At 39.1% G+C, this 20,278-nt stretch overlaps 1 protein-coding gene across 1 annotated transcript; it reads left to right on the top strand.

Moving 5' to 3' along the window:
* Nucleotides 1-1,128: 1,128 nt before the first annotated feature.
* On the top strand, nucleotides 1,129-4,866 carry lrrc24 (leucine rich repeat containing 24). Its single transcript, XM_053330540.1, has 4 exons — nucleotides 1,129-1,290; nucleotides 2,200-2,478; nucleotides 2,849-3,017; nucleotides 3,623-4,866. Exons 1-4 carry the CDS (start codon nucleotides 1,129-1,131, stop codon nucleotides 4,864-4,866), a joined length of 1,854 nt encoding a protein of 617 aa, XP_053186515.1.
* Nucleotides 4,867-20,278: the final 15,412 nt, after the last annotated feature.

Here is a 20,278-nt window from a genome sequence, read left to right as displayed (position 1 = left end):
CCTTAATAAACTCGATGATCTTCAAATCATTCGGAGCTATTTGTAAATGATATCAATTATCTGTCTGGGTGATTCTGCAGTCTTAAGCAAACTAGAAATTTCACAAGTCAGACAAGCTTAATGGGAAGTAGAGACACAGTGGGGCTGCATAAATGTTTTATTACTATGTGAGACTTTAGATGGGATCGATGATAAGTCTGCTTCATTTCTGGATGGAGATTCTCTAGAAGGAGGCAACAGTGTAAAAAATAAATCCACCTGCTGTCAGTGAGGCAGAATGACAGGTTCAGTTTGACATTTTAACATGTATTTACAACCCAGCGGTATCTTCAGGTGATTTGCTGCCAGTGAACAATTGCGAACATCATCGCCGGACAGCGAATCTGAAGCTGGTTTGATGTGAACAGTCGAGCGGAACGCTGAATCCCTTCCGGGCTGTATAGGAATAAAAAAAAAAAAGTGCTTGGATGATTCGCTCAGTGATGGGTTGATATGACAGGAAGTTATTGCTGTGAGGTGTGAGCAGCCAATGCTAGGGTTTTTTTGTTTTTAGATGATTGGATCATTAGAGATGGTTACCAATTGAGAGGTCAAAATAGAGCATGTTTCTTTGCTGTAAATTTATACATCTGTGAGTGTGTGTGTGTGTGTGTGTGTGTGTGTGTGTGTGTGTTTGTCTCCATAAGACAAAGAGAGAGACAGAAATAGAGAGTGTGAGTGTGTTTGCGCATGCATTAAAAAGACAAGAGAGAGGTCCTTGAGGCAACCTGCACATCTTTTATCACATCTTTAATTAATTGAAGCCCATAATAGAAGCTACTGCTGCAATTCCACTGAATAGACACAGCTGAATGGGAAACAGACAGGGAAGAGGGGACACTTGAACGCACACCCCTGCTATTTCATATATAAATCAATCTTGCCATTTCACTGCCATCTGCATATATAACACAGCTGCACCTACTGTCAAGCTTTACTTTGAGGATTCAATGCAGAGAAGCGTTGTTGTAATAACTCAAGCTCATACCTTCAGTTGTGATTGATGCTTACTTTTTCATCCTCCTCCACCTTCTCTCCTCTTCCTCAGGTTTTGTCTCAAAAAGTTCTGCTGTAAAAAAAAACCCCACCATGATCCTCCCATGGCTCTCCAGACTCCTCCTGCTTATCCTGGCATCAGTCGCCCGACCTTCGCTGGGATGCCCCTCAGGCTGTCGCTGCTACAGCCTCACGGTGGAGTGCGGATCGCTCGGGATCAAAGAAATCCCACAGGGTGTCTCCTCTGTAACCGAGGTCAGTTTGTCAATCGGCAAGAAGTTAGGGCGCTATAGTGCACTGCAGCTGACTCACGCATCAGTGATTCTGTATCAGTTGACTTCCTCTCTGATCCATTCTTATTACCCTAAAATGATTGTGGTTAATCAATCCACCGTGACCCTTTTTGATGTTAGCCTGAAGGGAGGGGCGGTGCTATCGGCTGTGCAATTATTCGTTCTTGCTCAGAAGGTGGTTGCCGCACACCCTCTGATCATCTGTTGAGAAGATGTTTAACATTACGCTGTCTTTTCCTCTTGAGTTCAGGCCCCCAACATTACTGCAGCTCATAAATATTAATGAAGACCATGTCCTACGTAAATTGTTCCATTAACCTCAATCAGCAGGTCTGTCTCGTCGATCATACTTTACCTCATGGGCCCGTGTTTTCATCTTTAAAAACATCACCAATGAATGCACATTACCAATCAAGCAGACAGTCATGCATTGTGCATCAAACAGAGAGAGAGAGAGAGAGAGAGCTCTTCTGGCAAAGCTCCAATCACTCTGACATTCTTTTATGGAGATTTTTTTGTGCTTGAAAATTCAAGACACAAAAAAAAAGGGATAAATGCTGCTGCAGAGTCATTATTACTATGATATTCAACTGGCTCATTCCACATTGTTTGTATTGCCTACATTAACATACATCCAAAGCTCTGCACAGCCAAGTGCATGCAGATAGCTATAAAAAGGGGGCCATGTCGTTAATGTAATCTCTCCTCATGGTTAATACATTTTTATACCCACTGAGCACAGCACTGCAACAGGCGACGCTTGCTTTCCTGCGCAAAGCAAAACATTTCAAACATCACATGTCCTCTGTGTCTCTAATGCAATCAGTTCGTGATGACTCCTCTAATTTCATTTCCTCCGTCTTTCCTGAAGACATTCTTCCTCCAGGACAATGCTATTGTGCAGATCCGTCTTCAGGACCTCACTCGGCTGGGCAGCCTCCATTACCTGTATCTCCAAAACAACAGTATTTCAGCCTTGGAGCCTGGGGCATTTCTCAGCCAGGGGCAGCTGCTTGAGCTGGCCCTCAATGGTAACCTCATCCATTTGGTCACCCCAGACATGTTCCGGGGTCTGGAGCACCTTCGAATCCTCTACCTCGCCGGAAACCAGATCACTCGTGTCCAGGATTACACCTTCAGGGGGCTGCAGGTTGGTTTGTGTGAGCTGAGATAAAGGAATGGATGAATGGATGGATGCATGGATGGATAGTAATGTTTGATGCTCATTTATTTTGGTTTAAGCATTCCAGAAAGTCCAATACATTCTGGTAAAGTGAAAGAAGCTTAGTTTTTGCAAGCAAAGCTAAAACTATTTCAGGATGGCATGCTTTTTAATGCCTGCAACTCTAAATCCAACTCATGACAACATGCCTGACTAATCCCTGCTATACAATGATACAGACTGTGTTGGGTGGAATTGAGTTGTCCTCTTTTCATATCTGACATTTTTCTTCTTCCTCCTTCAAGTTACATTTTTCATATTTTTCTTCCTCTGCTTGATGTCTTTTTACTGTCTGCAGCGTCTGCAGGAACTCCACCTGCAGGAAAACAGCATAGAACTACTGGCAGAGCAAGCTCTGTCTGGCTTGTCATCTCTGGCCCTGCTGGACCTCAGCCGAAATCACCTCCGCACCTTGGGAGCCTCGTCACTCAAACCGCTAGTCAGCCTGCAGGTGCTCCGTGTCACAGGTAGGCAGAGCAAGGACAGAATTCCTTGAAGAAATTATGCTTGACTGTAATAAGATATAATCCTCCCAGACTCAATTTACTTTAAAGTGCCTTGGGATATGAAAAAATTCTTCCATTACAGAATCCTGAAGAATAGACCTGTATGAACTCTGAAATTCACTCACTACCACTGAAATTATAACGAGTAGCCACAACTTAGAAACTCATGTCAAAAATGAGTGATGAGATTGAAGTGCCCAGAAACATATTTTACATATCAAAGGGTTTTACCCAAACGTAGACTATTAATGAGGAAAAAGAAATAATGAAATAAGTTGAAGAAGTCTGCAACAAGAACCCTTCTGGAATAATATGTTCTGCAGTGGGTGCAAACTTCAAACAAAGTTTAAATGACCAAACTACAACATATACAAAATAAACACATTTAGGTGATTTTCTTGACCTGTCAGTCCTATCAGCTTCATCAGCATATCAAGTTTGCTTGAGATTTTTCAGAACACTTTTGGAATTCTTGTCCATGTTGGTCATTCTTGACCTTGGAAACAGCTTTTGACAAATCCATTCACTCACTTACCCCCATGTCTGCTTCCATTCCCCTCCTCCAGAGAACCCATGGCGCTGTGATTGTGCTCTAGGCTGGTTGAGAACCTGGATCAGCGAAGACGGTCAGCGTCTGTTGAGCTCTGCAGAACAACGTCGGCTGATGTGCTCTGAACCGCCTCGCTTGTCCCACCTCAGTCTGGTTGAGGTTGCTCCAAACAGCCTGGTCTGCATCCCCCCCGTGGTTCAGCTCGAGCCCAGCCACCTGACCGTGCGACTCGGGGAGAGCCTCCGTGTCTCCTGCCAGGCCTCGGGGTACCCTCAGCCTCAGGTGACCTGGAAGAAATCTTCCCATGGCAAGGCTCTGTTATCGCCTCGAGGCCTGGTTCAAGAGTTGGGACCCAACGGTGAGCTGTTCAGGCCTGGAGCTGGAGGAGTGGTGACAGCCCTGCCAAGCAGCGGGGGGATGAAAGTGGGAGGTGTGGGAGGAATTCACAGCCTTGTGCGTGGGACTGAGGAGGGAGGTGAGAGGGACAGCTTTGATCCAGACATGGGGAGTGGCATGCTCTTCCTCAGCAATGTGACAGTTGCGCATGCTGGACGCTATGAGTGTGAGGCCTGGAACCCCGGTGGTGTTGCTAGAGTTACCTTTCACCTGGCTGTCAACATGTCCTCCTCTTCATATACGTCTCAGTTCTGGCCTCGTTTAAACTCACACGCCTTTGTTTCCTCTTCATCTAACTCCTTCTACCAGCCAGAGGTTCTGGATGTGAGCCAGGAGCCGCTATATGAACAGGACAGCATGGACTTCAACGCTCTTGGCCCTGCCACGCAGACCGCCATCGCTGTTGGCATCTCCTTGCTGGCGCTCACTGCTGTTTTACTCTTGATTATGATCTACACTCGCCACCAGCAGTATCGTAAAGAAGAAGGAGGTTCCTACTGTACCAGCAAGGAAGAGAGCATCCTCTATGTGAATGACTACTCTGATGGACCCACCACCTTCGCGCAGCTAGAGGAGTACCGCGACGACCATGGCCACGAGATGTATGTACTCAACCGAGCCAAGCCGGTAGGATCCACTTCAGCTAGGTGTCACATGATAAGCGGCTTTGTCCAGCAGACGGGTATGAAGGAGGCTCTCCTGGACCATGAAATGGTGCAGACACTGACCAGGTCAGGGGGGATGGGGCTACGAAGAAACCCAGCAGACGGCAGAGAGGGACCCCTAACAACAGACCCAGAGGAGCTCTTTCTCAGTCAAAGTCTTCTCTTCGGATCACAGGTGGCCTATGAGATCCACTGCTAAGGGGTTTTAACTGTGTTCTAACATGAAACAATATGTTGATGGACTTAATTAAAGACATTAAAGAAAATGGCCTTGGTGCAATGGTTTGAAGCATCAGATTATTATGTGGTCTTCAAAAGAAGGGAAAGTGTCAGTGACTGGTTGTTGGGGGAACCTCGATCACAACGAGCTTTCAGAGAATCTTATCTGATTGATTGTATGATTAACTGTACTAAGATGTGTCAGAGGGATGAACAGTGATAATTAAATGGGAAAAAATACAACTGAACCATACCTCTCCATCTCCAAATCAACCCTTTAAAGATAATTAGAACTGGCTAACCTTATCAGAAATGTTTCATATGACAGTTTGACTACTTTACTGTAAATCCTCACATAAGAGGTTCAAATGTTCAGCACATAGTGGGAAATAACAACATGAGTTTTTTTTTTCTTCAGGTTTTTGTGTACTTTTGTCTGTGTTTTCTGTAAATATAATAAATCTCATTTTCACTGTGAAGTACAGTAGTTTTGTGGATCCTGTTGCCAATCCCATTAGAATTAAACCTAAACCAATCCTCTTACTGAAACTGCATTGTCATTACCCATATGTGTGAGTGGGTGCAGGTAGGTGGATTTGTTTAAAGAGGTTCATTTTGAATGCAGAAGCTAGTCTTTCTGTCACATTTTTACCATAGCATTATATTCCTTAATGTTAACATGCTGTGGTTGTTTTGGATTTTTTTCCAACTTGCAAAACTAGAACAAGGACTTTAACATTTTGATTGTCTAAAATTGATTCTTTGGTGGAATTCATTCCATTAACATCTGTCTGTAACAACCATTCTAATGTGAATAGTGTACATTTTGTCTTTTGTTTCTACATAATAAAAGGTATTTTAAAAGATTCAGTGTTCCATTTCTTGCAAGGTCAACCAGTCAATTTAACAAAGCCGTCCTGTTGAGTATAAAACTGTAAAAGTTCATTGTTTTTTTTAATTCGCTTTAACACAAGAGATGTAGTTGGTAGATCTGAGAGGAATGTTTTCATAAAGAGACTGCTGTTTTCAGTCACTGTGTAGAGGTCAGTCCGTGGCCCATAAGCTCTTTATTCTTACCCTCTTCTGTGAAGCACTGTGGTATCAGGAGTGCTGTCAGAGCAACTTATGGACTACGATTCAAGAGTGCTGTTTGAAATGTGTTCTGAAACATTAAATAATATGTACCTCATACGAACACCAAGACCTGTATTGATTCTCATTCAAAGGATGTCAATATTCTTTTAAAGTAACTGTTATTTCAGTTTGTATGGCTTTATTCTAATAATGCATGAAATACATTGGTTACATAATGCATTCAATAAGAAACATAATTGAAGGACTGACCACACAGGGGTGCTTTTGATTGTCATTTCTATGCAAACTCAGCTGTGACTTTCAGATGGCAGTGTATGTACAGATTCAACAACAGCAGCAGCTGAGCTAATACCAGGGACAAAAGCAGAATATCCCAAACATTGAAAAAAATAAACCAGACCTAACCAAAGCTCAACACCACCACTCCTTATTACAGCTGAAGATGTATTATGCAGCTTATTTCGCATAATGAAATGTGAAATACTCTTATTCCAGCTGCCCTACGAAGAAAATGAATTTTCTTTGTGCCTACTGTGATACAATTCTCAGGCTGTGTCAGTACAGGGCCCACAAAGCCCAGCTTACAATGGTTGTCATGGGCACAATGGATTTGGTATATATATAAGTAAGCAGACTAATGGTGCTGCCCCTGGCTGAGTCTTACTTTCCCTATCTTCCTCACAGCGGGCGGACAAAAAAACAGAAACACGCGCAGGACAGTGTAACAATCCCACAGCAAATCCACATGTTGAGGTTTTGATAACACCAGCCGCTTGTCATTTTTTGGGGTGTTTCTGTTATTTGTTGTCCTACCCTGCTATCACGGAATGCAAGCCGAGTAAGCTGTTGTTTAATTTTTATACAGTGCTCACTTCCTCTAATCCCTAAAAAATTATTATAAAGATCCCCACCAGTGTACCTACAGGTGTGTGTGCTGTGGATTAGAGGCTTCTATAAGTGATTTAACAGGCAGAAAATGATAGCAGTAATGTGAAGATCAAGGTTTTAATGTACTGCTGCTGATATGAGCAGAGAAGAAAAGCACAGTTGTACCTTTGTTAAAGTGTACTAAATAGGTCATATATGGGATGTGTAAGTGGATTACTCAATCTTTTTTTATAGAAAGGTATTTATGGACAAGGATGTACTATTTTAGACAATAGAAAGCACATTAAAGAGATTTTCTGAAAATCTACTTGCTTTGTATGCTTGTAGGGAATCTGTTTTGGGGTATTAAAACCCTTTAAGGAGAGTCAAGGACAGTTTTCAACGTTAAAATTGGAATTCTATACACTGAAAAGAAGAAGTAAAAAGAAAATCCAATGCAAATACAGCAGCACTGTAATTGTAGTGCATATTTGCACAGTGTAGAAAGTGGGATGCATAGGGATCTTTATTTCTGGGATGTTTGTGCCTATCTGATTTCAATTTCACTTTTTCTACTGAAGGTTGCCTGTGATCCCATCAATCAACATGTGGACCGAGGATGTGAGTGAGAGCTCATGGTTCTCATACTGATGGTGTTTTTTTTTTCATACCCATCTACCTTCTTTCAAGTATCTGTTCTCATCTCTTCTCCAACTTACTTCAACACAAGGGAATGGGTTCTTGTATAAGGTCAAATATGATATGTGAGGATTGAATTATTGATGCATTTCTACCTGGCTTCTACGATGGCTTTTCCCAGAAGGTGAGTTTATGTCTTTCAAAGGTTCAGCATCACTAACTTTGCGGACAGATACCATCCTCACTTTTTTGTTTTGGATTCATAAATGAGGAGGGAATTATGTCAGGCACCGTGAAGTCAGTCAACTCTATTTATATTGAACAGTTTCATTTATATAAAATATATATCAGAGCAGAGATCTAAAGGGTGGAAAGCCTGTGAAGAGTGTGTGTTGGCAATCAACCACTTTTGTGTTGATTCAAGATAACTCACGATAATAATATGTTTTTCAAGGTGCTGTTTGATTGCAAATCCAAATAGGATTATAATATTTAGCTTTGACCGAATGTAGAGTTTTGCACATTGTACTTTCTATTGAGGGCATGAATGGGCAGCATGTGATTTGTCACCGAGGATTACATGATTGCATGATTGAAAGCTGGAAAATCAATTCCGGTCAAAACTATATTTTCCAAACCATCAAAAAGTCTGTCAAACAAACAAAACAGATATTTTCTAAGCCAACAATAACAAATATCAATTTCAAAATCTAAGAACTACCTTTCTTGTTTTTCCCATTGAAAGCCTACAGGGCTTGCCGAGACCTGTGGAAAGAAAGAAAAAGAAAAAAGTCAATGAATCACACTGAGAGTCTTGCTTCATATCTTCAGCAAATTCATCTTCTCCAATTCTGTTTTCTCTTCTAATGCACTTGAATTCTCTAAACAACATCACAGTAATTGGTCACCAGTCGAAAAGGGTGTTTGGCAGTCAGTGAAAAAACAACTTTCAATTAATTTTTACAAAGCAAAGCAAAGCACATGCAATCAAAATGGTGCAGTCTATTTGGTTTTTATAGTCCCAATAGACTGTATGTTATGTATATTGTGATTTTTTTTTTAAATTATTGGTGTTTTATAGTAAGTCATTCTGCATTTTACAGTTATCAGTAATAGAGATTTGCCCAGTCTTGGCATAACAAAACAGTGGTGGGTCCTTGTACCCAAGGGGGTACTTCAGCAGTTGCCAGGGGATACATAGAGTGTGTATTGTGATTGCAGGATGTAGAGTGGCTCAACCAATATGAAAAAATAGAAATTACTTCTTGATTTAAGAATTAATAAATAAATTCACATATTGAGTCAGTTGTAACAAATGAACATAGTGTACGTGATGTGATTGAGAGTACGGTTAGCACTGTTTGCTAAAAGTATTGGATAAATGGTTGAAATAGATAGTTAAAAGTAATAAGTTAGCAGTTCAAATAGTTACTGCACTGTTAGGAACACAATTATGATATGAACACAAGTCCTGTCTTAAAGCCGGTGCGACACATCCTTGATGGATGCAAACCATTTCAGGATACAACCACAGCTGCACTTACAATCAACACCATTGTGAGACAACTGACCAACTAACACACAATAACAAAATCCACATTACTCACCAATGAAGACTCATACTACTCCAATGACTGATACAACAAAACAGTCTTGTTACATTGGCAAAGGTCCAGTTGATCCAATCCAGTAAAATATTGAATTCAACACACATTATTACATTGATAAATATTCACAAACAGCTGGCGCATCATTTAATACAAGCTGACAGATGTTCTAATGTTCCAACATATCCGTTGTCCTTGCAACCTTATTTATTGGCTACATCTTGGTGTCAAAACGGTGTCTGCACTTTGACCTTTTGATTGACACCTCATTTAATTCAATAGGAGCTTCCAGGTCCTGTCCACAGCCTATACTAGCCAACAAGAGTTGAAAGGAGACGACTGATCTTCTCCTTTTCGTGTAAAGCTCGAGCCAATAAAAACAGATTCTGAAAATGACAATATGCAGTTTAAGTAGTTTTCAGCACGGAAATGCTGTAGATATAAATACTATAAATAGTTTGCTGGGATTCACTTTTTATATGAACCTGCTTTTCCACCATAGCACTTCTTTGACTCTTTAAAATGCATAGTTTAGTTTCAACAAGGGAACAAATAACTATAATGTGTTTATGCTTCAGTTACTCTGAAGCTGGGCTTATACTGTGTCTCTAAATGGCCTTTTTGTGAAGACACCGACAAATATAATTAGAGAAACATGTCGAATATATTCTTTTTCTGTGGTTTTGTTATTCAATTTTCAATTGGACTAGATAAGGCTATGCTGTGGTTCCATCGTGTTTTCCACTTAATAAGTCACAGCTATTGGTCATATGCAAGCATCTGTGTGCAAAAAACTTTATTTTTCAATGTGTTTAAAGTTCTATTACTCAATGCCAGTAGCACTTTCAGTAATTCTGACTGTTGGGGAATACCTTTCAAAAGAGATAAAACCATGGATGTACTCCTAATGGTTCAAGAACAGCTTTCAACGTACTTTAGGTATACATTGGGGTTACATATACATAAAGAAGTTTAAAGGAATGGTAAGTGGTTAAAAGTAACAGATAAACAGTTGAAATCACTGAAAGTAATGGATAAATGGTTAAAATAAATGAAATGACCAGCTACTGCCACCCTAAGTGGTAGTAGTAGAAATGCAAAGTTGACCCTTTAGTTCATGTACTAAACCAATTTATATAATTAACAGTGTTAAATAACATCCTTTCAAAATCCATTCAAATACATTTTGAATATGATAGGTGATGTTGGTGTTGCTACCGTGGTGATGCTCTTCTAAATGATGCTCCTGCACCGATGTGTGTCCTTCATCCTTCACCGTCACGGTGGCTGCTTCCTTCCCACCATCCCTCAGCAGGCGGATGTCATATAGTGAAATGTGAATGGCTGCACAGGATTGCAGACCTTGGCAGCACTTCTGATAACTGCTAAGTATCAAGCCACTGAACACTGAACACTGATTCTGCCTCCCTCTGCTTCACCCAGGCTAATGCTGACCTCTGACAATAATACATAGGTTAAGAGAGGTTAACTAGGAATGTAATTGCTTTATCATTTGCAAGGGTTAAATGTAGTCATGTTACAAGCATACTGCTATTTTTAGATTAGGAAATCCTCAAAATACGTTTAAAGATGAAGAAGAATTATTTTTTTTTAAATGGAGTTTCTCTAATGGAATTTGAAAAGGTTTGTTAAGACCAAGTCTTATTCTGGAAAGCAGCATGTAATCCTTCTCTAGAGGTACTAGTGTGAAAGAACACAATAATCCATTGCATATAAATAGAAAATGTCATAATGCCTACATTGCCTTGAAGCCTTTAACACCTGTTCATGTATTTATTTTTAATGGCTAGACTGAAATGATTTTGGATATACTGGTTTTACACTGTATTAAAGACAAAGGTATATTTTCAAAGCTGCACATATCCATGTTTTTATATTGATTATGGGCCAAAAAACTATGCATAAAGTGGATGGATTTGCCTATGATGACGCACCCACAGAAAATTAAATTCCTATTCTGCAGGTCCTGTCAGCTCTATGGAGCGTTTTAGTACCTTTCGACTCACTGTTTTGGTTTTACGACCTGCAACTTTTCGGTTTTGGTTCACTCACTGCTTTTATCAACCTCATTTTCAGGTGCAGGAGGCAATGAAGGCTCCACATCAAGATATGTCAGAACTTTTGTCGGTCCATTAGTTGTAAATACTATTCAGAAACATTAAAAATCACACAGCATTGTGTGACGAACTTGACAATAAAGCAGACTTTGGTAATGAGTCTTTCTGATTACCATTAAAACGAAAGTGAAAGAAAAACATGAAGCCTGCTGAGCTGAAGCTGAACTCATATGTCAACACAGGAAATTATTTACTGCAACATATAATCCGTGGGTCTTTAAATTACCAAACTCACCTTGATATCTCCTTATGCACTCAGAGCAGGTCGAAATTGAGTTGTTGCCGCAATAAATTGTACAGTGCCAATGGTACTATAGAAGCATGAAATGGATATTGATCCCCTTTGTGTGCTTCTACGTTCTAGCAAGGGGTTGTAGATGTTAGTCTCAGGTAATTATTCCACAAGACTCGACTTACTATTTGTCTTTGTTGATTGTATGACAATATAAGTTTGCAGTAAAAGTAAGTTCCTTTATAACCAATTCCAAAAAGGTATGTACTGAAGACTTGTACAGGTATGGTCTGTTGGTTAACTCGTTCCACAATGTAGAATATTTTAGTGCTGCATCTGTTAGCAAGTGAATCTTCTTTCTGCAGTAGAGAGGTTTTCATATGCAAATAACCAATATCAAGGATTCACATTTACTTGATGGGATTCTGAAATCCAGCATTATCAGTAAACGCACCATTAGGACTTCACATCAGACTGTCAAAGTCAGACTTCAAGGCTGGGAGAAATACATTTCTAAAGTTTAATAAACATTTCAGAGATAATTGCTTTACGTCATTCAAGGGTGCTTGCTCAGTCATGCAAATAGATATGAACCGTAGCTGCATTGTGTTATTCTGATGTTTTTCACAGCATGGAAGACAGTTGTGTACAAGTGTTTAAAATGGTCCCTTTTGAAAGTAGTTCATCAGTTGTCTTCTTGCAAAAACATTCCATTGTGTTGCATTGTACTTCTGAGAAAATGAGAAATAGGCTCAAACTTTTTTGTAACATTTTGGATATATATGCTAATTTTACCAGTGTGTCAGGAAGGTGCCAAATGACAGCATGTAGTCCTTTTTGTTTCTTTTTTTTCCTTTTTTGGTAAGAAGATCATCAAAATCACATGCATGATAGGCTCCTCTCTATGCTTGGTGCCCATTTTTATTTTCTATGCATTTTCTTGCAAACGATGAGAACACAATGCTTCTTGACCCAATTGGACCACATTGCAGGAATGCTGCTCCATGCCGGCAATGACATTTAAAATCACAATCCTCATTGTTGAGGGAGCTGAACCATGACGTAGCCCCATCAGTAAATGGTCAAAACAGTCTCTTTTCTTTTCGGGCATTTTTTTCCATGACTGTTTCAATGGCAAACAGCTATTCTGCCACTATTTAAAGAAATCCAATTTATTGACAATTAAATGTTAGCTGAACTGAAAATTATTTGGAAAGGCTTTCTCTCTCTCCCCCTGCATTGCAAACATAACTACAGTATGTGTGTGTCACAATGGAGGTTTGAAGAAGGAACATAGCATCTCCAAATCTGCCATTCTTATTTATTTTCAATGGTTCATTCAATAACTTAACCCACCCCAGTGACATGAGGTATCTGCCATGTTTGCAGTTGGCAGACAGGTGTGGGCTCGAGGGTTTGGATCAACAAAAGTTGTTATGTAATGTCTGTTTCTGTGCCTTATGGAAAAATCTGTTCTCCGATCCTGGTTAGATAAAGTTAATGAATATAAACAAAGTGTCTCTTGTGGTAAATGCAGTTGGGGGTTACAAAACTTCCTCTGCCAGAGCTAATTGGAATATTAATATACAGCTATTGTTTTGCTGTCACATCTGCCTCAGTAACATCCCCTGACACTGCCTCCACTTCCCATTCTGTGTCTCCCTAACCTGTTGTCACATCCCTGGTGATTCTCTCCCTCTCTCTCGCTGTGTGTTTGTGATCGTCTGAATGGAAGCAGGTGTGCCGGAGTCAGAGCAGAGCCACACCACCAGCTGCACTTCATCTCAATAATCACATCCACTCCAAATACTCAGCCCTGCCCCATCCACTCTGCCAGATCATAGGCTCTGGTAGCAGACAGTTTGCAGCACTTCAAGCCAAATTGTTTATCAGTTTTGTGATTTAGTATTTTGTTTATGTGTGTTCTCCAGTACTCATTTTGTTCTCCATTTCTCTTATAATCCTGTATTCTACCCCTCCTCTGGCCAATCCTGCTGCTCTGCCCTGTGCATTACTCAGTCCCTTCGGATCCCATGCTGGACCTGCTTCCTTGGCCCCTAACCACCTCTACCCCAGTGGTAGTTTCTAACTCTCAGCTACCAGCTCAAGCTTTCCCTAGCTTGTAGCCCGTCCTCTCCGTGCTCTGCATTAAATATATTTTTCCCTTTTTCATGTCTTCTCATCTGTGTCTGCACCTTGATACGCCTGTTCTGCAGCCTCATGTAGCATTAACTTACCATAAAGGGTTTCTTACAGTCCCTAAAATTACATTACCATAGGTATAATGGCATTGTGTTGCAACATAATACCTGACATTTTATGACATTTGGATTCATACTTATTTTGAGATACTTATAACAGGCTTTACTTTACTTCAACAATATATGACTTTTTTGTTTGCTTCAGTGTGCAGCACAGCACAGAGGTGTCAAAAAATTATACTAACTCAAACTCAAAGCCTGACCAATAATCTTTTTGATGCTGATATCGATATTTGAGAGTTTTTAAAAAATGTGACCATGATATACACTCACCAGCATCTTTTATAGAAGAAATACTGATATATCTGCAGTAAGCTAATATAGGCAGTCTAGTCTAGCTCTAATTCATAAATGCATGGAAATGGTATTCTGTCCTCATGACACTCCTGAAGCTGTATGGATAATCTCAATAGGACCCTAGTCAAAGATATTACCTCTCTGTTTTAATAGTTCTTATTGTATAAAAGACAACATGTTAGCCTTTTGTATGGCGCATTGTGGTGTTCCTCAGGGATCAATCTTAGGTCCTCTTTGACTTCTCAAACTATGTAAAGAAAAAGGACTCTCTTATGTTTTCATCTGTATCATTATTATTCTGTAATATATAAAACAATACACAATCACATATATATCCATGGCTTTATCCTAATCGTATTATTTCAACACAATAAAACCAGAACTAATGTACTGGAACAGGCTAAATGTTCAGCAACTGCTCACCTTCCATTTATGAAGCATCCCACATTTATTTTATCATTCATCTGATTATTTTTCATAATAGAGGTATTTAACTTTTACTGAATAGTGGATGATCTAATTTTTCTAAAGCAGCACGTTTCCATCTCAAGGTGTTCCTGAGTTCTTTATGTCACTTAATTTAGCTTATATGATAAGATACTCAATGTAATTTCCTGGCTTATCTTCTACTTGTAAAACCTTTTGTCTTAAGCCTCTGTACTTACTTAAAATGAGCTGTAACACCAGTATTGCTAAATTGTGCCTACTCAACTCTCTTTTAAAGTAACACACTGTGGTAAACAGGTGAGAAATTAAAACTTAGTGAGGTAAATATAAAAAAATGTGTCACTGTCTATAAGTCTATTTCTTATGCTAATGTATCCCATATTTATCACATTTGTCTCTCAAACTGAACTCTGATTTTAAAGAGTCACAATCAATATTCTTCACTTTTTACGACTGCAACATGAAATAACATTAAATTATTTGTTACTTTTGTGTCTAATAACTTGAATTCACACTATGGGCCCACACTCACTCAGCAAACAAAAACTAGCAGATATTAAAATAAATGAAAATAAAGCCCTTCTTGCAGTCCTGATGTAAAGCTTTGGAGCAGAGAGGCCCAAAACTGTATGACTGTTTCACTCAAAAGAGCATAAAATAAAAGAGTAGTATATTAATCCAGTGTTTAGAATCCAATCTGCAGTTTTTACCTGTCTGTTGATCCTCTGTGAGGAGAACAGCTGGTAAAAAGGTGTCCCAAGATGGCGTGGTCTCTGCAGCTTCAACTTCTTCTCTGCCTTGGATTGAGACAAGACAGCAGGTGGTGTGGTCTCCATAGCATTACCAGTCTCTCTGTAATGGGTGGAAAACTGCAGCAAGTGGCAATTATGTATCCACATATAGTAGGTCCCTTCAGTATAGTCCATGGATGTATAAAAAGAACTGGATACAGTGTTGGAGGCGGCACCCTGTTCATTCCTTGTGAAAGCACCTTTATAAAAGCTGCTCAGTGGTGCATCAAGCTAAAACATGTTCTTCTGGGTTCTTCCTCTTCCACTTTGCTTCTGCATCATTGGGCCCATGGAGCAAGCAGCTCCATCTAACTTAAATGGGGCTAAAACCATCAAATGGTTCAGCTCTTCTGGACTGTCGAAGTGAAATCGAACTTAACAGATCAAATTCTGATAGTAGAACGTCTCACTTCGCAGGGTTTGTGACACTAGGAAAAATGTATCTGCTGATTTACAGTACAGACCTCTCTTTCACAAAGTAAGTCTATGGGAAAAAGTATTTTTGGGCCCAATAGTGACATTATAATTACATAGTTTGGACGCTATGTCAAAGTCCGGCATTCTTCCTGAAGGCTTGGTCCAGTTACACAATGCTTTGAGTCGATGACTTTTAACTATATCTGCTAAATCTATCACATTTCCAGGTCGGGAAGGATGAACTGTGTCCTGTAGCATGAGCTGGGTTAGCTGTGCAGAGTCCAGTCAGTTTGCTAATGAATGCTAATACATACACACAGTACGCTAATGAGCTAACATATGTGTGCAAAGCTAATACACAAATGCGACACATTTTATGATGTAAAAAGTAATATACTGTAGGTTCAACCTAACTACATCTGTGTGTTTTTAAAACTTGTTTAATACACTGTACATTTTTAATCTTTAACAAAATAGCGTTTAACACTATTTTAACCACATTTCTGAAATGTCTTTTAAACTTATTTAAACACAGTTATCTAACTTTTGCATTACAATGTATGATGTTTTGAACGTATTTTTTAAACTGCTTACAAAAGTGAACTGTGAAAGCTGTACATAGGCCCTATTTGTAGCTAGAACATGTGCTATACTGCATGTTTTACTTAAACAAAAATTTAAAAAAAACTATCTGTTTATTTTGCTAGTTCTGGTTTCACATCTTTATAGTTTATTAATTGTCATAGTGGTGAAAATTAAGTGATAACCCAAATGTACAGTAAATACATTCTGTAGGTTTAATGTGAAGTGTTGTTAGAGAATTTACCTTTTAGTGTGTTAAATGGTATGTATATGGAGGAGTTCATATCTGTAGCACCACAGCTGGGCAAGCCTGTGCCCTTCATTTCCAGCCTCGTCATGCTCTCTTCAGCGAGTGAGAGTACCTCTCTAGTAAGTCACGGTGGATCTTATGGTGGAAACAGGATCTGGCAGCAAGGTACCATTTCATTTCATTTCATGTCATGTTTTGTTTTGTTGTTGTTTTGATTTTTATCTACCGTTACTATAGAAACATAGAGACAAATTATGCCTCTCACTCCACACAGTTTATGGCGGACCTGTAACAGACTAAATGAACCACGACAGTTTAAAATGATGAAATTATGCTTTTCAATACGGGGAAAAAAAGGAATGCATTAGTTCCTTTCATGGAATTGGTCTGAGTGAATAAGAATAGCACAATATTTTAATGGGGACTGTGCACTTGTGCATTACTTGGCCTTCATACCAATTGTCACAGAGCTCAGAAGGGTTTCTTATCCTTCAGCCTGGCCCTCCATTTCCATTTTTCACTGATGCCCTATTATGTGTAGCAGCTGTGCACAAGGTGAGTTCATATGTATTGATTGTAGTTGCCCTTAAATGGCAAGACTTGAGGGAACAGCTACAGAAATTGAATGTTTAATGCATGTGGACATCTGCAAAGATTGGACTGTTTTTATATTAAATGGGCAAAAACATACACACATACAGTATACATGCACATACACACAGCTTCAGATGCAAATGCATGCATGCGAAGCTATTTAAATCCTGTTTTTCTCTGTGTGGAACCCTGTGGTGACTAGCACAACATTCTGTTTTTTTCCACTTTTTCTCCAAACTATCTCCGTGTTGTTTGGTCAGACAAAAGGAACAATACTATGAGCATGAATGGACACACACACACACACACACACACACACACACACACACACACACACACACACAAGCAATACATAACGGAAAGAACATATTTCACACAGGGTTGACCTCCATCTAGTGGCAGAACTGATTCCGCTCGAAACGCATTAAGATTAATGACTGAGTCCCTGCAACAGCCACACAACACAATGGTGACACTAAACTAGACTAGAATGGGCTGAACAGAATAGAAATCACTCGATTAATGTTTCGCTGGTTGAGGAGGTTGACGTATAGGACATGTAGGATTTTATATATAAGTGCATTTCCATAAAATATCTCAAAAACACAAAAAATAAATAAATAAAATAAAGACACACATGGAAATCGTAACATATCTGAATTTAAAACCTTGTTGATACTGCAGTACACCACCAAAATGACCACTACCAATATCTGGGGCATCCAACAATAATCCACACTAATAATTTGTCATTTATAAAGACTTCCTTCAGAATCTTTTGTAATTTCACTAGTCTTTAGAACTACATCACATTTATAAGCTGGTAAAAACTTTCTGCATCACTGGAAATATTTAATTATTCATTAAAAATGGAAAATCTCTCAGTAGGAGACTAAATATTTGATTATTAATTAGGCTAAATAAGCAAAAGATTTAGAAAGACTGTCATGAAAAAGTGTTCACATGCATATTTGGGCTTATTAAATTGGGTGTTTTTCCAGTTGGAAATGTATAATATATAACAATGTATAGAGTAGTTAGAGTAAAGCAAGTTATTACATAGGACAAAATAAAGGGATGGGATGAACTTAATACAGAGATTAAACAACACAACATGACAACTGATTAAATAGTACTAAAAACAGATAATCACACTGAAATAAGGCTAAAGAAAAGAACTGACATAGTCAGAGTCCTCAATTTATAATTCATTTTTAAGACTATTCCAAGTGTTGAGAGTAGAAAACATGAAGAATATGTTTACCCTGTGTGTCCATACATTAGAAACAGTTTCTTTTGATTCAAATGCTTTGCAACAAAACTCCTGAGCAGCCTCCACCAGCTTCAGCAACTTCGACCATAAATTATAGAAGGCTATGCAAAGCGATATATAATATCTGTGGTGATGTTTGTAACCTAATGTTTTTTTAAAGACTGTGTGGCTCTTTTAAAGAGAAATTTGTCTCAAAAATTATAAAACATTTAATAATGTGCTCTTGGAAAAACCAAAACTCAAGGCCAAAAACACAGTATTCACCTCATTCTGAGAGGTGTTTATTCACAGAGAGTTCATTCTGGTTCTGCAAGTACTGTGTGTAATATATGACACCACGAGGAAACACTGAAACTTTGTCATTTATTTCACTATGTCACAAACAACAAAATGGCCTTCCTACATATGAAGGTGAGCCCTAAGTTACTGTTAAGACTTCCAGGCTCTATTTGGTTCCACAGCTGTAGGACTGTCTCATTAGCCCGTTCAATTTCCAATTCTAACATGTCATTTGCGGTTCAGTGAGAGAACAGACTGTTCAAGTGTGAAATCTAATGCTGTTTGTTTCAGAGTTCATTTACAAACTCTTTCAAATGCTTTCTTCCCTTTTTCTTAAAAAAACCGGCATGCCTCATAATTAGGTTCATAGTGTCTGAATTGGTTTCCATCAAACAGATTGTATCCATGCTTATATGTGGTAATGAGCTATTCAATTATCTAGTTGTGAAATAAACACTAGATCTACTAAAATAGCTGATCTGGAAACATTACTGTGTCACTCCCATGGGCTGTTAATGCAGATAAGACTTTTAGTTACAATCCACACCATTACTCAGTCTGTCCTTACAGGTCATTCTTAGCAGAGCACAATGTTTTCTTAGAACAAGGTCTATGGCCACTGTTGTCGCTATACCTGCAGAGGCACAGCTACATTCTTTCTTGAGCGACATGATTGGGGTTTACTATTCACATACTGAAAATGCAATTTATTACACACTATACATACTGTATGTGGACTTTTGACCAGAGTCATGGCCAGAAGTTTAAAAAATAATGAGGTCATAAATCCAAGTCCCCACCAACGCAACCCAGACATTTGTGGTGAAATTACATTTTCTGAAAGCTATATTGTGATTGAAGCAGTTATTTAAAGGACAGCTGTTTACTCAATTAACTAAAAAGTGTCCATAATGAATATTTTGATATTATAACAGTGGATCACACAATTATTTGTATGTGTAAGGTGTCGCTCATTAACACAAAATAATCATCTGAATCTGCAGTATTTCTCAGGTCCATGGGGCATTCGAGTGTCTTTCAGCATGCTTTTTCTCAGCATGCTGTTTTGGTTTTGGTTGATTCTCACCGTTCTCATCCTCTTCATTTTCAGCAACAGCAGTAGGCAACTGCATTCAGCCACAAAGCTTTGAAAACGCACTGTATGCTGCCATACCAATGCTCTATGCAGTGTTGGAGCGTCATTCAGCTTTCTCTCTTGCAGCTGTTTTGGTTTTGTTGCCTACAACCTTACTGTTTTGGTCGATTCTCACTGCTCTCATCATCGTCATTTTCAGCAGCAGTAGGCAGCTGCGTTCAGCTCAAAAGCTTTGAAAACCCATTGTATGCTGCCAGTCCAATACTAAATGACTGACAGGCATAAATAGCGACATGTGTAGGAGTGAATATAGTAAAGCAGTTGGAAGCAAAATAACCTGATATTTCTTTCAGGAGTTAGTGGAGACCAAAAAATGTAAAAGGAGAATAATGGCCAGAGACACAACTCTAAATGAAATCTGCTGAATGTTTTAATAGGCAACTGTTTGCTAACATGTTTGCCCTAAAAACTTGGTTGATGAGGTCAGGGTTGTGTTTACAGCTTGTTTCGCTGCCTCCAAGTGGCCA

This window comes from Scomber japonicus, chromosome 12 (genome assembly GCF_027409825.1).
Source record: "Scomber japonicus isolate fScoJap1 chromosome 12, fScoJap1.pri, whole genome shotgun sequence".
In the NCBI taxonomy this organism is placed as follows: Eukaryota; Metazoa; Chordata; class Actinopteri; order Scombriformes; family Scombridae; genus Scomber; species Scomber japonicus.
Note: the sequence above shows the minus strand (reverse complement) of the source record. Positions and strands in the feature narration are given on the sequence as shown.

Bases quoted from the DNA above. Each gene is read 5' to 3' on its own strand.
- lrrc24 (XM_053330540.1), top strand. From the start codon at position 1,129: ATGATCCTCCCATGGCTCTCCAGACTCCTCCTGCTTATCCTGGCATCA. The intron at 1,291-2,199 runs GTCAGTTTGTCA...TCTTTCCTGAAG, and splicing joins GTGTCTCCTCTGTAACCGAG to ACATTCTTCCTCCAGGACAA. The intron at 2,479-2,848 runs GTTGGTTTGTGT...TACTGTCTGCAG, and splicing joins ACACCTTCAGGGGGCTGCAG to CGTCTGCAGGAACTCCACCT.